The 18678-nt window shown below is 39.6% G+C and overlaps 3 protein-coding genes and 1 pseudogene across 4 annotated transcripts; 1 reads left to right on the top strand and 3 right to left on the bottom strand.

Annotated features, from left to right (window-relative positions):
• LOC18774097 (subtilisin-like protease SBT1.9) lies at nt 1337-3846 on the bottom strand. Its single transcript, XM_007207148.2, has one exon. It carries the CDS (start codon nt 3743-3745, stop codon nt 1445-1447), a length of 2301 nt encoding a protein of 766 aa, XP_007207210.2. The 5' UTR covers nt 3746-3846; the 3' UTR covers nt 1337-1444.
• Nucleotides 9611-14077, bottom strand: LOC109949796. Of its 2 annotated transcripts, none has more exons than XM_020566199.1 (4): nt 12776-14077; nt 11224-12391; nt 11045-11098; nt 9611-10112 (listed from the first exon to the last, which is right to left on the bottom strand). In XM_020566199.1, exon 1 carries the CDS (start codon nt 13980-13982, stop codon nt 12804-12806), a length of 1179 nt encoding a protein of 392 aa, XP_020421788.1. In that variant the 5' UTR covers nt 13983-14077; the 3' UTR covers nt 9611-10112; nt 11045-11098; nt 11224-12391; nt 12776-12803. The 2 variants fall into 2 exon arrangements, with proteins under 2 accessions (XP_020421788.1, XP_020421789.1); XM_020566200.1 differs by having other exon boundaries at nt 11920-12391.
• Nucleotides 11900-12307, bottom strand: LOC18775183 (small ubiquitin-related modifier 2). The gene has a single exon (XM_007207123.1). It carries the CDS (start codon nt 12305-12307, stop codon nt 11900-11902), a length of 408 nt encoding a protein of 135 aa, XP_007207185.1.
• Nucleotides 14119-18544, top strand: LOC109949797 (annotated as a pseudogene).

Below are 18678 nucleotides of genomic sequence, written 5' to 3'. Positions count from 1 at the left end.
GTGTCGTTCGGGATCCAAGCCGCCAAGACGAGAGAACCGGACGCCATTACATTCGGCTTCAGAATGCCAGGATAGTCTTTTTTAGTTACTTTAATTAATAATTATATTTTAATAATTGTTTCTTTGGAGAAAAAATAGAATATTTTAAAGTATAGCCGCACGGCTATAATCTATAAGTAGACAGTAGAGCCGTTCGGCTGTACGCTATAGATATAAATTTTAAAAGTAGAGCCGCGCGGCTATAGTCTATAAATAGAAATAATAAAAGTATAGCCGTGCGGCTATACCCTTCAAATACGAGCCACAAGTCCAAGCATGGAAATGAAACCTCTGTTGACACGGGAAATAGTGGTAGTACTGGCTGGGGATATGTCCACAGAAAGCACAGCTGATACTCATCAAACTTTTAATCTCTCCTCAGTTGATTTCTACGGAGTTTGGTGAAGCTATTCCTCTATTATTATTTCTCATGTATCAAGAGTTTATTAAGGATACTGACTTTTGACAGAGTATATGTATGAATGACATTTTGATTCAAAAATTGTGAAATGAAAAGCCAAGTTAAATTGCGTCTAATAATGCTACTGGGGTGGAATGGAACAGTAAAAGATTACTACCGATCCAATACTCAAAACTTGGTTTTTCACTTAAATAAGTATTAAGGTAAACTGCAATAAATTAATTTTTTTCTAAGAAAAAAGAGTTAACGAGGCAAGATTTTAACGAGGCTACATTATTGCCCTTCGGCCTTTCAAAGTTGTTTTCTTTGTATATTCTTTCCTCAGTTGAATGAAGTTACATTTTTTTTTTTTTTTTAAAAAGTAATGTTAACCAAATAGAGCATTATGAAATGAAACAGAGTCGCAGACAGAGAACTCAAACTCAAAAAAGGTGTGAGAGATGTACATGTGAAATGGATCTCTAAATAATGATATAATCCATCCAACCAGGGTCAAATTAACTTTACATGCAATAGAATTTAGAAATAGATGTCCCTTAAAATGTTCAACCATTTCAGAAGCAACATCATTTTTTTTAAAATTTTTTTTTTTAAAGGAGCTAAAGTGGAGAAACTTTGTTTGGTAATTAAAAAGTTGCATTATAGGTCATGTGTTCATCAACATTTGCAAGCTATTGCTTTCCTTCTTGGAGGATGCAGTCTTGTCATTACCCTCAACTCATTGTCATGCCATTGCCACATAATTGATACTGATGATGATGGTGGTGCTGAAAAGCAAAGAGACTCAGTAATTTGGATTTGATTCATTCATGTCTTCTTACTTTTGAAAGAGAAATTCATTCATTCCATTAGAAATAAGAGAGACAGATACCTTTTAATTTTCTCAAATTCAAACTCTTAGCATGCATAGAATGTGGATTACTTAAAAAATTTATTCTCATCTAAATTGCCAAGCCTCTGAGGCATGACCATTAAGGCATCAACTCAAACAAGAGGTGACACTACAATGGGGCTCCTCACAGTGTATTTTCCATTTTGTTCTATCCAAACAAGTGCACCAGATGAAACAGTTCCTTTCTTTTTCGCCTTGTATTTTATAGTCACTGTAAAGCTTTGCTTCTCATATGTCTCCCCAAAGATCAGTATCTCTGGTGAGACCGTCACCTTAGAACCCTTTGGAGCAATCACAGCAGCCTTGTACCTAGCTGCACCGTCTCCCACGTTAGTTACGGTCCTCTGAAATTTTTGAACCTTTGTCTTGGTTTTGTGATGGTCGTTGTACAAGGCGATAAATGATGGATAGTTAAGATCGCAAGATGGGTTGGAACAATCATAGGCATATGATCTGGTGATGGCTAAGATCTGCTTCCGGGTAAAATTAGTGGAGCATAAGAGATTGACATAGTCTTGTGGGGTTGCATCATATATTAAGCCCGGTTCAAGTGCTCTATTAGGATCAATCTGACCTGCTCCCATAGCTAATGGTGAAGCGAAGTTGAAATTATCACCATCGTCACGAATTGGATTGTTGGTATTGTCCAAGGGGTTGGCCGTGGTCATCAAAGCAGACCTAATTGCTGCTGCGCTCCATTCCGGGTGCGCACCTTTCAATAGGGCAGCCACACCTGAAGCATGAGGACAAGACATGGATGTCCCGGATATCAAATTGTAGTCACTAGGTAAGTACACATTGAAGCCAATACGGCCGGCTGGAACCTTGGGAGCCCAAGAAGCCAAAACTAACGACCCTGGTGCCATTATGTCCGGCTTCAAGATGCTTGGATAACTTGGCGAAGGACCTCTTGAAGTGTAAAAAGCAGCAGCCGGTGCAGGCTTTGTCCCAATCAACGTTTGTTGGAATTTGATGCTGACAGTAGGCTTAGCACTTTTTTTTGCATATTTGATCACAGGCGGTGCATCCTTTGGATTTACCACAACACTAGGAGATGCAACGTATCCTAACTCAAGTATTTCAGGATCACTGGAGATAAAAACGGCTCCAAGAACCTTTGATTGAATTATAAGAAATAATTGGCTACGAATAGGCCAAGTGTCATCACATATGATGATTGCATCTGGGGCACTTGATAGCAGTTCTGTTGAGTTGCATGCTGAGAAGGTCTTGTTGTAAACCAGTGGAAAGTTTTCTACTATGGCATTTGTTGGGAACAAGGTAAATCCAGTAATGGTTAACCCATTGCCGAGGGTTAATGTTCCACCAAATGAGCGGTCCACTGTGCCTGCTGCAACAGTCAAGACCCAAGGGATGCCATTGTGCAATGTCCCAAGGCTGGGGCCTTCGTTTCCTGCAGAAGTTGAAACCACCACACCCTTCTCCATGGCTGCAAAAGAAGCTATGGCTACAGGATCCTCATACAATGGCACGCTATCAAAGCCCGAGGAAATCGAAATAACATCCACACCGTCAGCTATAGCTTGGTCCATACCAGCTAGGACATCAGAGGCATAACGACCCTCATCCCAGATAACCTTGTAAATGGCAAGTCTGGAACGTGGTGCTACGCCTCTAGCTGTTCCTTTAGCGTAACCAAAATAAGATGCATCATCTACATAGTTTCCTGCAGCTGTGGAAGATGTATGTGTCCCGTGCCCTTGAGAGTCTCTAGCAGAGTTCATGCTAAGTGTGACACCAGGATTTGCAGCCATGACACCCTTGTTGAAGTATCTAGCTCCGATCAATTTAAAGGTACAAAGAGAGGAATTGAACTCTTGTCCAACCTCACATGTTCCTTTCCACCTAGCTGGAAGTTTCTTGGTCATACCATCATCTCTGAAGCTCTTACTCTCTGGCCAGACCCCAGTATCAATGACACCAATGATGATGTCTTCCCCATAATTCGAAGCAGGCCAGAGACCGGTGGAAGGATTGAGGGAGAGAAATTGAGTGGTATGGGTGGTGTCAAGTGTAATGGACTTGTCACTGTAAGCTGAGACGAAACCGGGGGAATTTTTTAGAGTCTCCAATTCCTCTGCAGACAGAACCGCACTGAACCCATGAAAGGCATTGTCATAGGTGTACAGAAGGGATGGTGAGATTTTGTGGCCATCCGATGAGGTGGGAATTTGAGCTTTGAAAGAATCAACAATGGAAGAGTACCAATGTTGATGACTAGCGTAGGACTTGGGCATGAGAGACTTGTCCATGTGGACGATATAAGTCGACCGCTCTGCCGCTGAAGACATGTTAACATGCAGAGCCAACAGAAACAATCCAACAAGGGAGAAAATGAAGGGAAGAGGAACCCCATTATGATGATGCCCCATTGTTTCTATTGCAATGAGAGCTTTGCTTCTGTTGCAATGGATTTATATATAGTAGGGCTGTGCCTGTGAATGTGAGTTGCCGTTTTGCGAATGAAACGAAGAAAAACAAAATGATACAGAAAATGCCAAGAAATGATCATTAGGGGCCGGCTTCTGTGTAATTGATTGATACCATCAACGTTTAGCACTAAACAAGAAAATTAGGTGGTGGTGGTGCTAGTAAAAACTAGCAGGGCATAAGATCTTTATTTAGTGTCATTAATTGAAGAGAGTCGAGAACAAAGCTTATCAAGACCAAGTAGTTGGTTTTGAATAACATCTTTAATCGGCATGCTAGCTGTCAAATGATTGAGGTTAATCGTCTGCTAGCTCCTAATTAAGTTCAGTCCAATTTTGAAGCAGGACATGGATTGGGATATTCCAGCAACTCACAACGTAATTAAGCTCAGTTGTTGCCATTGGCTTGGCAGCACTGACAAGGAACAAAAGAGGGAGTGGATAAAACCAAACACCAAACACCAGACACCAAATAGTACCAAGCACCTTGGTTATTATTATTTCATTTAGGCCGGGTTTTGCATTGCACTACTTCAAATATAATCAGATTCAGAGTGGTAATCTCCGTCAATGAATTCATTTTTAAACTGAGAATAAAATAAGTGCAGGCAACAAAAGAAAAACTTGTCTTAAGCTAATCTGAGCTCAGCCAAAATTTTATTTTATAGGAGGAATCAAATAAATTGAAAGAAAACAGAGAAAAAACAGAACCCATGCAAGTGGAGGATGTTGGCGTGACTTGTGGATATTGACTTACTTTCCTTACACACTAAGAATTCCTATTATAATTGTAATTGATTTACTTTAATTCCTGATTTCCTACTGCAAATAGATTTAGGAATTTATTATTTACTTGCCCATTCAGGTTTCGTTGTATTATAAATATGACCTCCTACAAGGAGAAGAATACACAGAAAATTCCCACAAACAAATATTCTCTCATAGTTTTCATATTTTAGCATGGTATCAGAGCGGCGATCTTGGAATTGCTGACTCTAGTTTCAAACCCCCGCCGCTGCTATGGGGGTTGATGATTTTTTCAACCCTCATGGAGGTAGCACCACCGACTCCTTCTCTCATTCTCCACCAACCATCATTGGGTTGAGTGCCCAGATGGCTCCGCTCCTACAGATGCAGACTTTGACCCTGAACCCGATCCAGAATCAGGATCCTTTTTTGACGACCCCGACGAGGATGACCCCAACCCCGAATTTGTCTCTTATTCAGACCCTGATCCCAATTCCGACTCCGACTCCGGCCCCGACTCAGGCTCAGATTTCGATCCAAATTCCTACTCAACCTGTATCCTATGCATCTTCCGTTGCACAGATTTAGACTACGACCCGACACATGGACTAGATTGCGGCATAATGTGGTGATCACGACACACTTGCGAGACTGTTTTAAATCGCATGGCTACCCCAAATTGGTGGGCTACTCTTATAGATCGAGGACCATGCAATATGACCAGTAATGGTACTGGTTATGGATTCCATACTTCCGATAAGATTGATTCCATGAGCTGGATAATTGATTCCGGTGCAACTGATCATATGACGTTTGATCCTGATGATTTTCTGAATACTACACAACCTCGACGAACCTGTATTGCAAATGCCAATGGTGTTACTTATCCTGTGACAGGGGCTGGCACTGTTGCACTCTCATCCTCTCTCACACTGTCTAATACTTTACTTGTTCCATCTTTATCCACTAAATTATTGTCAGTTAGTCAGCTTACTGAACAATTGAATTGTTGTGTACTCATTTACCCGAGTTTTTGTTTGCTTCAGGATATTCACACTAAGGAGATTCTTGGTCGTGGTACTAAGAGAGGGGGGCTATATTATGTCGATGACTTCAGTCCCGGCATGGCTAACAGCGTGACACATCCCTTTGATAGCAAACAAAAGCAAATCTGGTTGTGGCACCGTCGATTGGGACATCCTTCTTTTAGTTATATGAAGCATCTTATACCAGATTTATTCTCAGGTTTCAAGGACTCTGACTTCACATGTGATACTTGTATTTTGGCCAAGAGTCACCGTGTGCCCTACCCGTTGAGTACGAACAAGTGTACTACTCCATTTACGTTAATTCACTCTGATGTCTGGGGACCTTCTCCTATCACTGCTCCTTCTGGTGTTCGATGGTTTGTCACATTCATCGATGATTGTACACGGATGACATGGCTTTATTTGCTGAAGAATAAAAACGAAGTGTTTTCCTGTTTTCAGTCCTTCCACAAACAGATGAAAACTCAGTTTAATGCTCAAATCCAGATTCTTCGCTCCGACACTGGTGGAGAATTTGTCAATCATGACTTTCAGACTTACTTCCAACAACATGGAATTATCCATGAGACGACTTGTCCTCAGACACCACAACAAAATGGTGTTGCTGAACGAAAGAATCGACATCTTCTTGAAACCGCCCGAGCACTTCTGATTGGCGCTCATGTTCCTCGCCATCACTGGGATGATGCTATTGTCACCGCAGTTCATCTGATCAACCGCATGCCTTCTAGTGTACTGACCTTTAAAACTCCCTTACAGGTGCTTGCACAACACAGACCTCTGCCATCTGTTTTGGTACTCACACCCCGAATCTTTGGATGTGTGGCTTTCGTTCATCTCCACAAAAATCAACGTAGCAAACTTGATCCATGTGCGCTTCGTTGTGTTTTTATGGGTTATGCCACTCATCAGAAAGGCTACCGTTGTTATCACCCTCCTACCCAACGAACCTATGTCACTTTGGATGTGACCTTTCTGGAATCTGAGCTGTTCTTCCATGACCCATCATCCAATTCTACACTTCAGGGGGAGATACGAAGTGAAGAGAAGAATTGGAGCAACTTGGAAAATCAAGAAATTCTCCTTTGTACAGAAATGATTGATCATTCCGAGTCTGGAGCACGAGATTACTCTCTGTCGAAAAGCGACCAATCGCTCATTCATAGCGATCAATTGCCTGACCCACCTGATCCACGCGAAGATATTTCTGATCCGAGTCTCACACTTACAGACAATACAGAACAACAAGATGAAGACCCCCCCTCTAACTCAACAGTACCAACAGACCAATCTCTTGAGAATATCCTTGAGGTAACTACTCCTACTAGACTTGTGCATTTAGATGATAAAACTATTGGATATCAATTACCTTTCAGGCAAAATCGTGGGAAGCCACCAAACCGTTATTCACCTGATATTGGCAAGACATCCAAGTATCCAATTGCAAATCATGTATCCACTGAGAAGCTGTCTGAACCACTTAAGGCTTTTGTGCATCAGTTGTCTGCTATCCATATTCCAACCAAGGTCTCTGAAGCATTGAAAGATCCTAAGTGGGTCCAAGCTATAAAAGAGGAGATGAAAGCCCTTGAGAAAAATCAGACTTGGACATTGGAGATTATACCCCGAGGAAAAAAGACTATCGGATGTAGATGGGTGTTTACTATAAAACACAATGCAGATGGATCTATCGAGCGATACAAGGCAAGACTTGTGGCAAAAGGGTACACACAGACCTATGGTATAGACTATGAAGAAACCTTTGCTCCCGTTGCAAAGTTAAACACCGTCAGAGTCTTATTGTCCCTTGCAGCTAATTTAGATTGGCCACTACACCAGTTTGATGTAAAGAATGCTTTTCTACATGGCGAACTCACGGAGGAGGTGTACATGGACATTCCTCCTGGATATAATACTACTCAGACTGGAACAGTTTGCAGGTTACGAAAAGCATTGTATGGATTGAAACAGTCACCACGTGCATGGTTTGGACGGTTCACCATGGCAATGAAGAATAATGGTTTCAAACAGTGCAACTCAGATCATACTTTGTTCTTGAAACATCGAAAAGGGAAGGTAACAGCACTAATAATTTATGTTGATGATATGATTATTACTGGGAATGATAAACAGGAAATATCACAGCTACAAGACTATCTGGCTACGGAGTTTGAGATGAAGGATCTAGGTGGACTCAAGTATTTCTTGGGAATTGAGGTGGCTCGATCGCAGCAAGGCATATTTCTCTCTCAAAGGAAATATGTCTTAGACTTGTTGACAGACACAGGAATGCTAGATTGTAAACCTGCGGACACTCCTATTATTCAGAATCATCATCTTGGAGAATATCCGGATCAAGTTCCAACTAACAAAGAAAGATACCAAAGGTTAGTGGGAAGATTGATCTATTTGTCACATACTCGACCAGACATTGCTTATGCGGTGAGCGTTGTCAGTCAATTTATGCACTCTCCAAGTGAAGACCATATGAATGCAGTTCTTCGGATACTTAGATATTTGAAGTCTGCACCTGGAAAAGGACTTATGTTCTCAAAGCATGGTCATCTAAATATTGATGGTTATTCAGATGCAGATTGGGCAGGTAATGTAACAGATAGAAAATCCACATCGGGTTACTTCACATTCGTGGGAGGTAATTTGGTGACATGGAGAAGCAAGAAACAGAATGTAGTAGCTTTATCCAGTGCAGAAGCTGAGTTCAGAGGCATGACTAAAGGGATTTGTGAACTTCTTTGGTTAAGAAAGTTGCTTACTGAACTTGGGTATAAACCTACATCCACAATGAATCTCTTTTGTGATAACAAGGCTGCTATAGCCATTGCACAGAATCCGGTTCAGCATGATCGTACTAAACATGTTGAGGTGGATCGACACTTCATCAAACAAAAGCTTGAGGCTAAAGTGTTTCAGTTTCCTTTTGTGAAATCCGAGGATCAATTGGCGGATATTTTGACAAAGGCGATTTCCAGTAAAGCATTCCACAATTCACTAGATCAGTTGGGCATTGGCGACATCTATGCACCAACGTGAGGGGGAGTGTTGGCGTGACTTGTGGATATTGACTTACTTTCCTTACACACTAAGAATTCCTATTATAATTGTAATTGATTTACTTTAATTCCTGATTTCCTACTGCAAATAGATTTAGGAATTTATTATTTACTTGCCCATTCAGGTTTCGTTGTATTATAAATATGACCTCCTACAAGGAGAAGAATACACAGAAAATTCCCACAAACAAATATTCTCTCATAGTTTTCATATTTTAGCAGAGGATTCATGTCCAAACAGAAAATAAATGGAACGTGAACATAAGAGAGATCATGGGCAGGCCTGGCCACCAAACTGATCGGACATAACATCAATAACATCATCGTCCTCCATTTCCAACTGTTCTGGAGTTTCACTTTCGTTTATCCTTTTTCCATCGAAAAGGAAACGCATTTCTTCATAAACAAGATGTTTACGTTCACAATAATCTCGAATCAGATATTTCAGCGGCACACTTCAACCAGTCCTGTAGAACATATCGTGTTCATCTTGTTTTTGCAGCTTGAGAATTATAGGATCTTCTTCTTTCACAAGAGAAAGCCTGATGAGATTCCTGGGTGGATGTTCGTCTGTCCATATCCATATTCCCACAACACAAACAATGCCTCAGCCTGCACTGCAGCTTCTTAGAAGCTATATGTATAATATGTATATATATATATATATATATATCTATCTATCTATCTATGGACTGGCGTTCAACTTCAAACGCTGGGTATGTACTCGTAATACCAACCATTACAAACAAATGAAGACAATGAAGCAGCCACACATGTAATTGGACCATGTATTCTAGTCAAATATCATTCAATTCCTATTTCCAAATTCCAAACCTCTCCAAACTCCCCTGCATATCTCATTATTTAATGCATATATATTGTTATTAAACGCACTTCTGGTTGTTTAGAGAGTGGGTGTTTGGTTGCATAGTGATGACTAATCAGGACCCAAACTGATGATGATATTCTAGCAATTCGATAATTGAACATACTAATGACTGCTTTCCAGTCAAGGCAGCCAATGATCATTGAGAAGAAAATTACAAGGGGAGGCTCCATAATGACTTAGTTCATAGCAGCAGCTAAATAAAATAGATCAAAGAACATGGCCACCGCCGGCAATCTGATCCAACATTGCATCAATAACATCCTCATTCTCCATCTCGTGCTGTTCCGGGGTATCCTTCTCTCTGACCCATTTTCCATCATAAAGGAAACGTACTGCTTCATAGTGTAGGTAAGAACGTCTACAGTAATCTCAAAGTACATGTCCAAGAGGCAGACTTGGGCAGGTCATGTAGGAGATGTCAGGATGCTGTTGAGACTGAATCTTGAGAAGAATCGCATCATCATCTTCTTCTTTCGGAAGAGAGAGCCTGATGAGCAATTCATGGGTGATTGTTGGTACGTGATCATCCATTCCCACAGTGATCAATCACTATTCTGTAAACCCCAAATGAAAATCCACATTTAGAATAGAATATTATTGTGCTTATAAGTTGTAAGAACCAAGCATACAAAGATTTTTAAAACAAACAAGGGAAACCCATAAACCAATATACATCTGAAAAATTGATCAATACAGAAGAAAAATCACAATGTAGACTATTTCTTCATCGTCTAAGCCATAATATAGCAAACTAAATGTCTCTAAAAGATCAGAACAGAATTAGTAAACCCCTGAAGCTATATCCATATCAACATCCGACCCGCATAGACTCTAAAGAGAATGCCAACTTACAAAAGCTTGAATCTTAAAGATGGATGCTTTATGAGCTTAGAGTTGATATGGGTTACAAGAAAAATCATCTAGTTGGAAGTATTAGCTAAAGATCTTTCAAGCACTACAACGGTCAGACAGCATCTTTTGCAAGCATTTGAAAAAACACCTAAACGATCAGCGACCAGTTGAAGATGATCTTTCAACCAGAACATGTGAGCCTTTGAAGACAAATGGAGCCATAATACACTACTTCACTCACTATTTTAGATACAAAATGCTCAATCGAAGACATTGAAAAACACGTTCTGAATCTGATTCTTTGCAAGCCTAATCAGCTCCCCTAGTATGAAAAGTAAACCCCCTCCAAATCACAGAAATCAAACCCCAAACAAACCAACAACAAGTCCATCCATCCAGCAAAAGTGAAGAAAGACAAAAACAAAACAGCAAAATAAACCAAAAATGAAGAAAAACCCAAAGTGATGTGATGAGAAGAAGCGCCTAAAACAACCGAAATGTAGACAAAATTTCACCTTGTAAGTTGAGATAAACCAACACATTCAGAAACTTTCTCATACAAAAACAAGTTGATATAACCCAACACATTCAGAAACTTTCTCAAACAAAAACGAGATTTTCAAATAAGAATTACCTTTTTTGCAGAGATGATGAGTCAAGTCTGTGAGTGCCCAAATGAGAGAGAGGTCTGCCATCAAAAGGACAACAATTTAAACACAAAACCAATATTTTTTTTTTCTTTAAAACAAAAAACACACACACACAGATTTTCCACAACCCAAAACAAAAGAGAGAGGGAAAAAACACAAAAACCTTTAGTCATGTGATTGATAGTACATTTTGGCGTGAGCTTGATGGTACAACTTATTTAAATATTGCTCAGAGTTCCATTTTAGTCGTCATGACATGAGAGAGAAGAGGGAGACGGAAAGGGAGATCAAACTTTTTGTCTTTTAGTCAATTAATTGGAAGCACATCTATATTTTCTTAATAGAAGCTAGATACAGAAGATTCCAACTCGAATGTAAAGGACAGACTCTCTGCTGTTATCAACTAGCATAACCAGCATCTGCTAAAAAGCAGCTTCCCATATATTTTGGGTGAATGTGTTTCATCTTTAAATTAAGGGGAGAGATACAATGGCAAAGAGCACATGATCCTGTTACGTGTTTAAGAAATTCCTAATTTAATATCTCAGATTTCGAAGAAGCTAGCTTTATTTTATTTTTATTTTTTTACCTAAAAAAAAGACAAATGCTCTACACTCCAAGAATCCCCTCTTGCGTAAAAAAGACAAAAAGAAAAAAAAGAAGATGAAAACCCAGCTATCCACTTTCTATTTTTCTTTTTTCTACGAACTCTACAAAATTCAGAGACATCAAATCAAATTAGCTGCCGATTAAAAAAAATCAAATCAAATTAGCGAGCAAAGCAACACAAAGTAAATACTAAATACTAAATAGTACGTTACACAAAGATATGGGTTTAATTAAGTAACAGCAGCCCCACCACCCAACATGTGGGACATTGCATCAATGGCATCACCGTCCTCCATTCCCAAATCAGCCGGAGTGTGGTTTTGGCGAACCCTATTCCCATTGTAAAGGAAACGCTTTGATTCATAGAGAAGAGAGTTACGTGTATCGTAGTTTCGCAAGACATGTTGGAGCAACGAGTTGGGTCCCATCAAGTAGGTGACAGGAGGATGTTGTTGGGCCCTCACCCTGATCAGAGTCGTTGGATCTTCTTCATCTTCTCCTCCTGTCGGAAGATGAGAAAGCCTGCCGCTGCAGCTGCTGGCCGCCGAATTTTGAGTGTGGCTGAGTGTTGCTGTTTCCTCAACATCATCATCGTCGTCCAAGGTTGCAGCTGGTGTGTGAATGTGATGATGATCCATATTTCCCACTCAACCAAACAGCTGATCTGATGATCATTCATACCCACCATCTCGATTCTGCATAATGCCATTGCCAACCAAATGCTGCCAATGAAGGATTTAATGAATATTAACTCTACGGATTTAACTGAAGTTTTTACTATGGTGATGCATTTATCAACCAATCATTGGATTCTCTGTTTGAGAATATAAATCACGCAGAGTAAAAAAAACACACTTATGGGGAACTTCTAAATCTACAGACTCCTGAGCGATCTTAACCCAAATTGGAAGAAAATAATCGTGAATTCTTGCCTGAGAACACAAAATGGTATCTGAGCTTAAATTAATACTAGATGAAGAATCATACGGTGCCCCTAAATTAATAGTAAGCACACTAAAAATCATAACGGAAGCATATGAAACTCATAACTCAAACAGCAAGAACCAAATGCACTCAAGATTCAAGAGGAGGATGTTTTCTCCTACCTGTAGCTATCAAGATTCAGTATAGGTCTCAAGATGAACCAGTTGAACGAGCATACAGAATTCTGGGTCTCCTCCTCTTATACGTAAATGTATAACAAGCATAGAGGCTTTTGGGTTTCCTTCTCTTATATGTTAACATAGAAGAAGCGTTGAGGTTTTTGGGCCTTCTCTTCTTGTATGTTAACACATTGCGATCAAGAGTGCTCCTTTTCCTATACTTTAAAAAAAAAGGATCAAGCTTTGCATTGCACCTTTGCTCCTTTGGCGTGGTAATACAGATACATTCCTCTTGCTCTTGTTTACAGAAAGTTGGAGACTCCAAGTCAACACCATTGGAGCAGCTCACTTCTCCTTCCTTCAACGGCCCATCATCATCTTCACTCTCTTCTTCAATGTCAAGCGCTCTTGGGTTGAAGTTTTTGGGCCTTCTCTTCTTGTATGTCAACACATAGCAATCAAGAGTGCTCCTTTTCCTATACTTGAAATAAAAGGGATCAACCCTTGCATTGCAGCTTTGCTCCTTTGGCGTGGAAATACAGATACATTCCTCTTGTTTACAGAAAGTCGGAGACTCCAAGTCAACACCATTGGAGCAGCTCATTTCTCCTTCCTTCGAGGGCCCATCATCATCAACAGCAGCATCCTCATCCCTCCTACTGTTTGAGCCCTCTTCGCCACCAAAGGCATCATCAATTTCCCCGTCATCCACCATGGCCGAAACCCTAGATTTACCCAATCCCAAACCAACTCTTCTCTTTCCAGTCCTCCGACCCTTCCTATTGCTCACAACCCCTCTCCACTTGACCAGCGACTCCGGAATCCGGCAATCGGCGCAGACCGAAAACTCCGTGGCCGAAGAAGAATCGGACAAGACCACAACGCTTTGGTACTCGGAATCGCAATGCCTGTGGACTCTCCGGTTACACTGGCGGCAAGAGAAAGATTCTTGGGACAACGAAGTGGAGAAGCAATAGGAGCAGAGCTCCGAGGACTCGACGCGAGAGAAGCATTTCTTGCAGAGAAGGACGACGCGCCACTCGCTATACAGGACGTTAAGTTTGCTCTTGGCATTGTCGTTGGCAATGTCGACTCTCAGGTGGCACGAATGGCACTCTGAGAGATTGGGCAACTCTCTCGTTTTCTTCGCTGCTTGGGCTTCTTCATTGCTCTTCATTGAATCATTGGCAGCGACAACGCTTTGAAGCATTTGGGGTGTTTATTATTAGCGTTAAGGTTCAATTCTGGAAATAGGGCCCCTTCTATTTACTGTAGTTGGCTCGAAACGACGTCGTCAAAGGGGAAATGAAATGAATAATAAAATGTGGAAGTCATTAAAAACATCAAAATGCCCTCAGAAGAGAGAAAGAAAATAGCCGCCGAGAGAGGAAGGGGGAGGAGAAGAGCAGGTAGTGAATACATGGACGGTGTCGGGCCAAAGGTGGCGGGAAAATCAACTACGAAAGCTCATTGACCAGTTCGGCTGTCAGAAAATCGACCAGTCCTCGTCGACCGTATCCACCGCCTCACCTCACGTGCTCCCCACGTGCTCCTCCGCCGCGGCGTCTTCTTCGCCCACAGGTCTCTCTATCTCTCGTTGTCTTTGGTTTTCAATCATTATAAATTTGACATTTTTAAACAAAAAAAAAAAAAAAATACAGAAGTGAAGTTGATAGTGGACTGTATGCGAGTGCAGGGACTTGAATGAAATTCTTGGTGTATATGAGTGAGGAGAGAAATTCTATTGGTAGAAGAGGGCCTTCCTCTGAGGCATTGCATTTGGTTCATCTTATCCCCTTCATGTTCAGTTAGTACCTTGCTTTCTGCTTATCTTTTTGTAGCTAGGGTTTAAGAGGCAGATGATGAGACTGCTATGTACACACTCATATGCATATATAATCAGGGTCTTTGTATAGTAAATTTGTGAATAGTTATCACCGAATGCTTTTTGCAGATATTTGCAAGAGGCCTTAAGGTTCCTCTTGTTATTCAAATTACTGATGATGAGAAATGCATGTGGAAAAATCTGACCGTGGAAGAGAGCCAGAGACTTGCCAGGGAGAATGCCAAAGACATTATTGCCTGTGGTTTTGACGTAACAAGAACCTTCATCTTCTCGGCTTTTGATTATGTTGGTGGGTAAATAACACATATATACGTTTAATTCCATTACTAATTTAATACTTCTGCATGTCGACATGTTGTTGAGTTTGTGTTTCAATTTTTTATAATGGCCTAGAGTGTGCTATTCAAGCCTTTATTTACTTTTCTGCCCAAGTTGAAGGCGTTTGAGATTTCGGGATTCTATGCAAGCCTCTTTTTTAAATAGAAAATCTTGTTGGCTTTAAAATCCTGAGTTTCTTAATGAATTTACGTAAAAGGGCCTCATGAATTTAAAGTTCATGTTGGATGTTCCACCATGTGATCACCATATGAGATGCAAACTACTTGACAAGCTTCGATGGGGAACCTTCTGTTTTTAAACTTTGATAGGGGCGTGATTCTATCATTCATGAATATTGTGTGTAAGTTTGTGTTATAACACTTGCTGACTGATTTTATGTTTAATTTTTTATGCAGTCCTTCTACAAGAACATGGTGAAGGTTGGAAAGTGTGTCACATATAATAAGGTGATTTACAATCTTTTCCCTATGGAGCATTATTTTCTGTACTGATTTTCCTTCCTTTTATAGATATTTTATGTACCTCTTTATTTGACTTTCTGTAATCATCTATCCAGGTTGTTGGAATTTTTGGTTTCACCTGTGAAGATCATATAGGAAAAGTTTTCCACCTGTGCAGGTATTTTCCTTGGCTATGCTGCTTATGATAGCGAATCATGTAATTTTTGTTTGTTGTTTCTGATTAGTTCCAAAAAAATAGTGAAGCTAATATTTATTCTGTTTTTTATACTTTCATGAAACATCACCTCTTGTAAGTTTGATTAAGCTCATAAGTGCTTATTCTTTCCTTTGAGCTCTTATGGTTGCACTCTGCCAGTCAACTGTAACTGGCAAAGAAACAAAACATTGCTTAGTCCAAGTCTAAGCTCCATCAAAAATTTTCTTTTCTTTTCTGAAATCTCCATTTGTTCTGTTTCTTTGATGTGACTGTGTAAGATAGCATATCGATGTGAGAGTGTGCTGAAAACATATTAAGGAGATCCAATGTGGTTATGTGTTAATGCAGGCAGTTCCTTCATTTCCAAGTTCCTTTCCAATCTTTCGGTGGCCAAGACAATATTCGTTGCTTAATTCCCTGCACGATTGACCAGGTATAAATTATATGAATAATTCTCAGAACATGAAATGTTAACTAATGCTTGAAAGTGGTCAAGTTTTTTTAGTTTTTATAGATTTGTATAGTTTATGTGCCCTTGATAGCTGTGTACAGTAAATTTATGTTAGTATTATTGTGCAAGATCTGTTACTATTCAGGAGAACATATATTGGTTACTTTCGGGGGACTTTTTCCTTTTTTACATGCTATGAAATATGAGGGTTAGTGTTTTTCTTTTTCCTGGTAAAATTTGTAGGGAACCACCTCACCTTTAAACATAACACCTTTTGAGAGGATAAAACATGGAGATTGGAATGATTGTAGTTTTTGTAACTTTGTGTGCTCATTTGTTTTAGTGAATGCTTTTTTTCTTTTTTTCTTTTTTTCTTTTATTTACTAATACCATGCTATATTGGTTCACAATTTGTCCGGGATCCTTATTTTAGAATGACACGAGATGTCGCTCCACGGATTGGATATCAGAAATCTGCATTGATTGAGTCCTGCCATGCAGGTACTTTATGTTTTTGGCGCAGAATACATGTGTGCTACTTAAAGTGGTTCCTAAGTTTTTAAAAAGGGATAAGAAAGATACGATATAATTTAGGTGATGATTTTTATGCAGAATCTGGCTTTCTGTACTTGTTTGGCTGTTTATTTTTCTGATTTGTGTCTTTAATTGGACCAATGATTTTGCACTAGAGACTGTTCTGTTTCATTTGACCAATGTTTTCCAGTGGGGGTGCTAAATTTTGATGTTTGCAGATACGTTTGGGCGCTAATGTGGATATTGAAGACACCTACCTGTATGCATGCACTCACACATAAACATGAATATATAATTGTTCACAAGGACCATAATTAATATTAAAAAAACGTTGATTATTGTAACATGAATATTCAGCTTTAAATTTGTACAAGTAATTGCCGGTGAAACTGGTCATGCCAGAATTGGATGATGTCATATGCATGTGATTGCTGATATATTTCCTGGAATGCGGATACTTGCAGGGAGAGACCGGTAAAATGTCGGCCAGTGATCCAAATTCTGCCATTTATGTAACTGATTTTGCAAAAGGAAACTAAGAACAAGGTTTGCTTTTGCTGTTGCTGTGGGTTTATTTGTACAACCTTTGTATTTACTAAGACTCTTACACACTCATTATCAATGTTCTTTTATGCTAGGACCAAAGTCTTTAATTGATGCAAGGTTGCAAAGTGTAACCTTTGAAATTCTCTGTGAAAAACATGCTTTCTATTTCTTCAAATAGCTGTCTTCCTTTTCCAAAACCAGCATCTCCTCTTGTCTTAGCTTTCCAACACCACCAAACCGTAGTTTCACTGTGCCAAATGTTTCTACCTGAAATCACACTCCAAATGGTCCGAAAATTCTTCAGGATTAACAAAATAAAGAATTTTGTGTGCATGTGCAGATAAACAGGTATGCATTTTCTGGTGGACAAGATTCAATAGAGAGACAGAGAGCATGGAGTAAATCTCGAGGTATTTGAATTGTCTCACATGTTAGTAATAGAAATTTGTCCTCCCCATTTGGTTTGAGAGTGTTATTTGTTACTGGATCTACTACCTTCTCTTCTCATTATAGATTGTCCAAGCAAGAAAAACAATTCTGCTCATCTGTCTGCACTTACATGCCAATTTGATTCATGTCTTATAAGATTTGTCTGTCAGTACTTGGTGCATTGTAACTTATTGAGGAATGATTTTATCTTCTGGACATTATTCAGGTAGATTTACCATTCAAATATCTCAGTTTTTTCATGGATGATGATGCTAAACTCGAAGCGATAAGGAAGGTGAGACTGGTATCCTAATGAGCTTACTTGTTTTTTTTTTTTTTTTTTATCAATAATTTTTTTTTATTAGTACAAATGATGCCTGCTTTTTTTGCTAATTCACTTCGGGTACTATTAGGAGTACGGTGCAGGACGCGTGCTAACAGGTGAAGTTAAGCAACTGCTTATTCAAGTTTTGACTGAACTAGTTGAAAGATATCGTAGGGCTAGGGCTGCTGTGACTGATGAGGGAAGCTTCTGGGGCTAAAGATTGATCGTTCTATAGATTGTTATTTGTCACTGTGCTGATTCTGGCCTCCCATATAGATTTTGAAAGATGCTTGTTGGCACATGGCATTGAAAGCAAACATTTTGAATTATATGAAATCTCAGTTATGACTTAGAAGGATTGATGGAATGTTTTTGCATAGTTTTCAGATGGTGGATGCATTTATGGCAGTGAGGCCCCTACCCAATATGTTCAGCTAAAGTAGAGGCAGAGAGAAATTTACACACGCATCTATGAATATTGTTTTTACAAATTTTGTGTTAACTGTCATCTGTTAGTCTGGATAGTACTCTCCAAATTTAGATTTAGACAAAAAAGTTGTGACGGTATCTGCGACAATATTGTGTTAATAGTCATATTAATTGAAACCCAATTTGAGCTGAGCGCAATGGTTTTAAGTTTGGTTTTGTATGATATTGTGCCCTAAAGTGCTGTATCTGCAGATATTTTCGAATGATAGCTGTATTTTTCACATCTATTGTAAGGTTAATGTAAGGGAGGAAACAGTTATCGGCAAAAATAATTATTGAAACCTTAAAAT

The sequence above is a fragment of the Prunus persica genome, chromosome G6, assembly GCF_000346465.2.
Source record: "Prunus persica cultivar Lovell chromosome G6, Prunus_persica_NCBIv2, whole genome shotgun sequence".
In the NCBI taxonomy this organism is placed as follows: Eukaryota; Viridiplantae; Streptophyta; class Magnoliopsida; order Rosales; family Rosaceae; genus Prunus; species Prunus persica.
Note: the sequence above shows the minus strand (reverse complement) of the source record. Positions and strands in the feature narration are given on the sequence as shown.

What these genes read in the sequence shown, in the direction of transcription:
- LOC18774097 (XM_007207148.2), bottom strand. Translation starts at nt 3,745, where the DNA reads ATGGGGCATCATCATAATGGGGTTCCTCTTCCCTTCATTTTCTCCCTT.
- LOC18775183 (XM_007207123.1), bottom strand. Translation starts at nt 12,307, where the DNA reads ATGGATCATCATCACATTCACACACCAGCTGCAACCTTGGACGACGAT.
- LOC109949796 (XM_020566199.1), bottom strand. Translation starts at nt 13,982, where the DNA reads ATGCTTCAAAGCGTTGTCGCTGCCAATGATTCAATGAAGAGCAATGAA.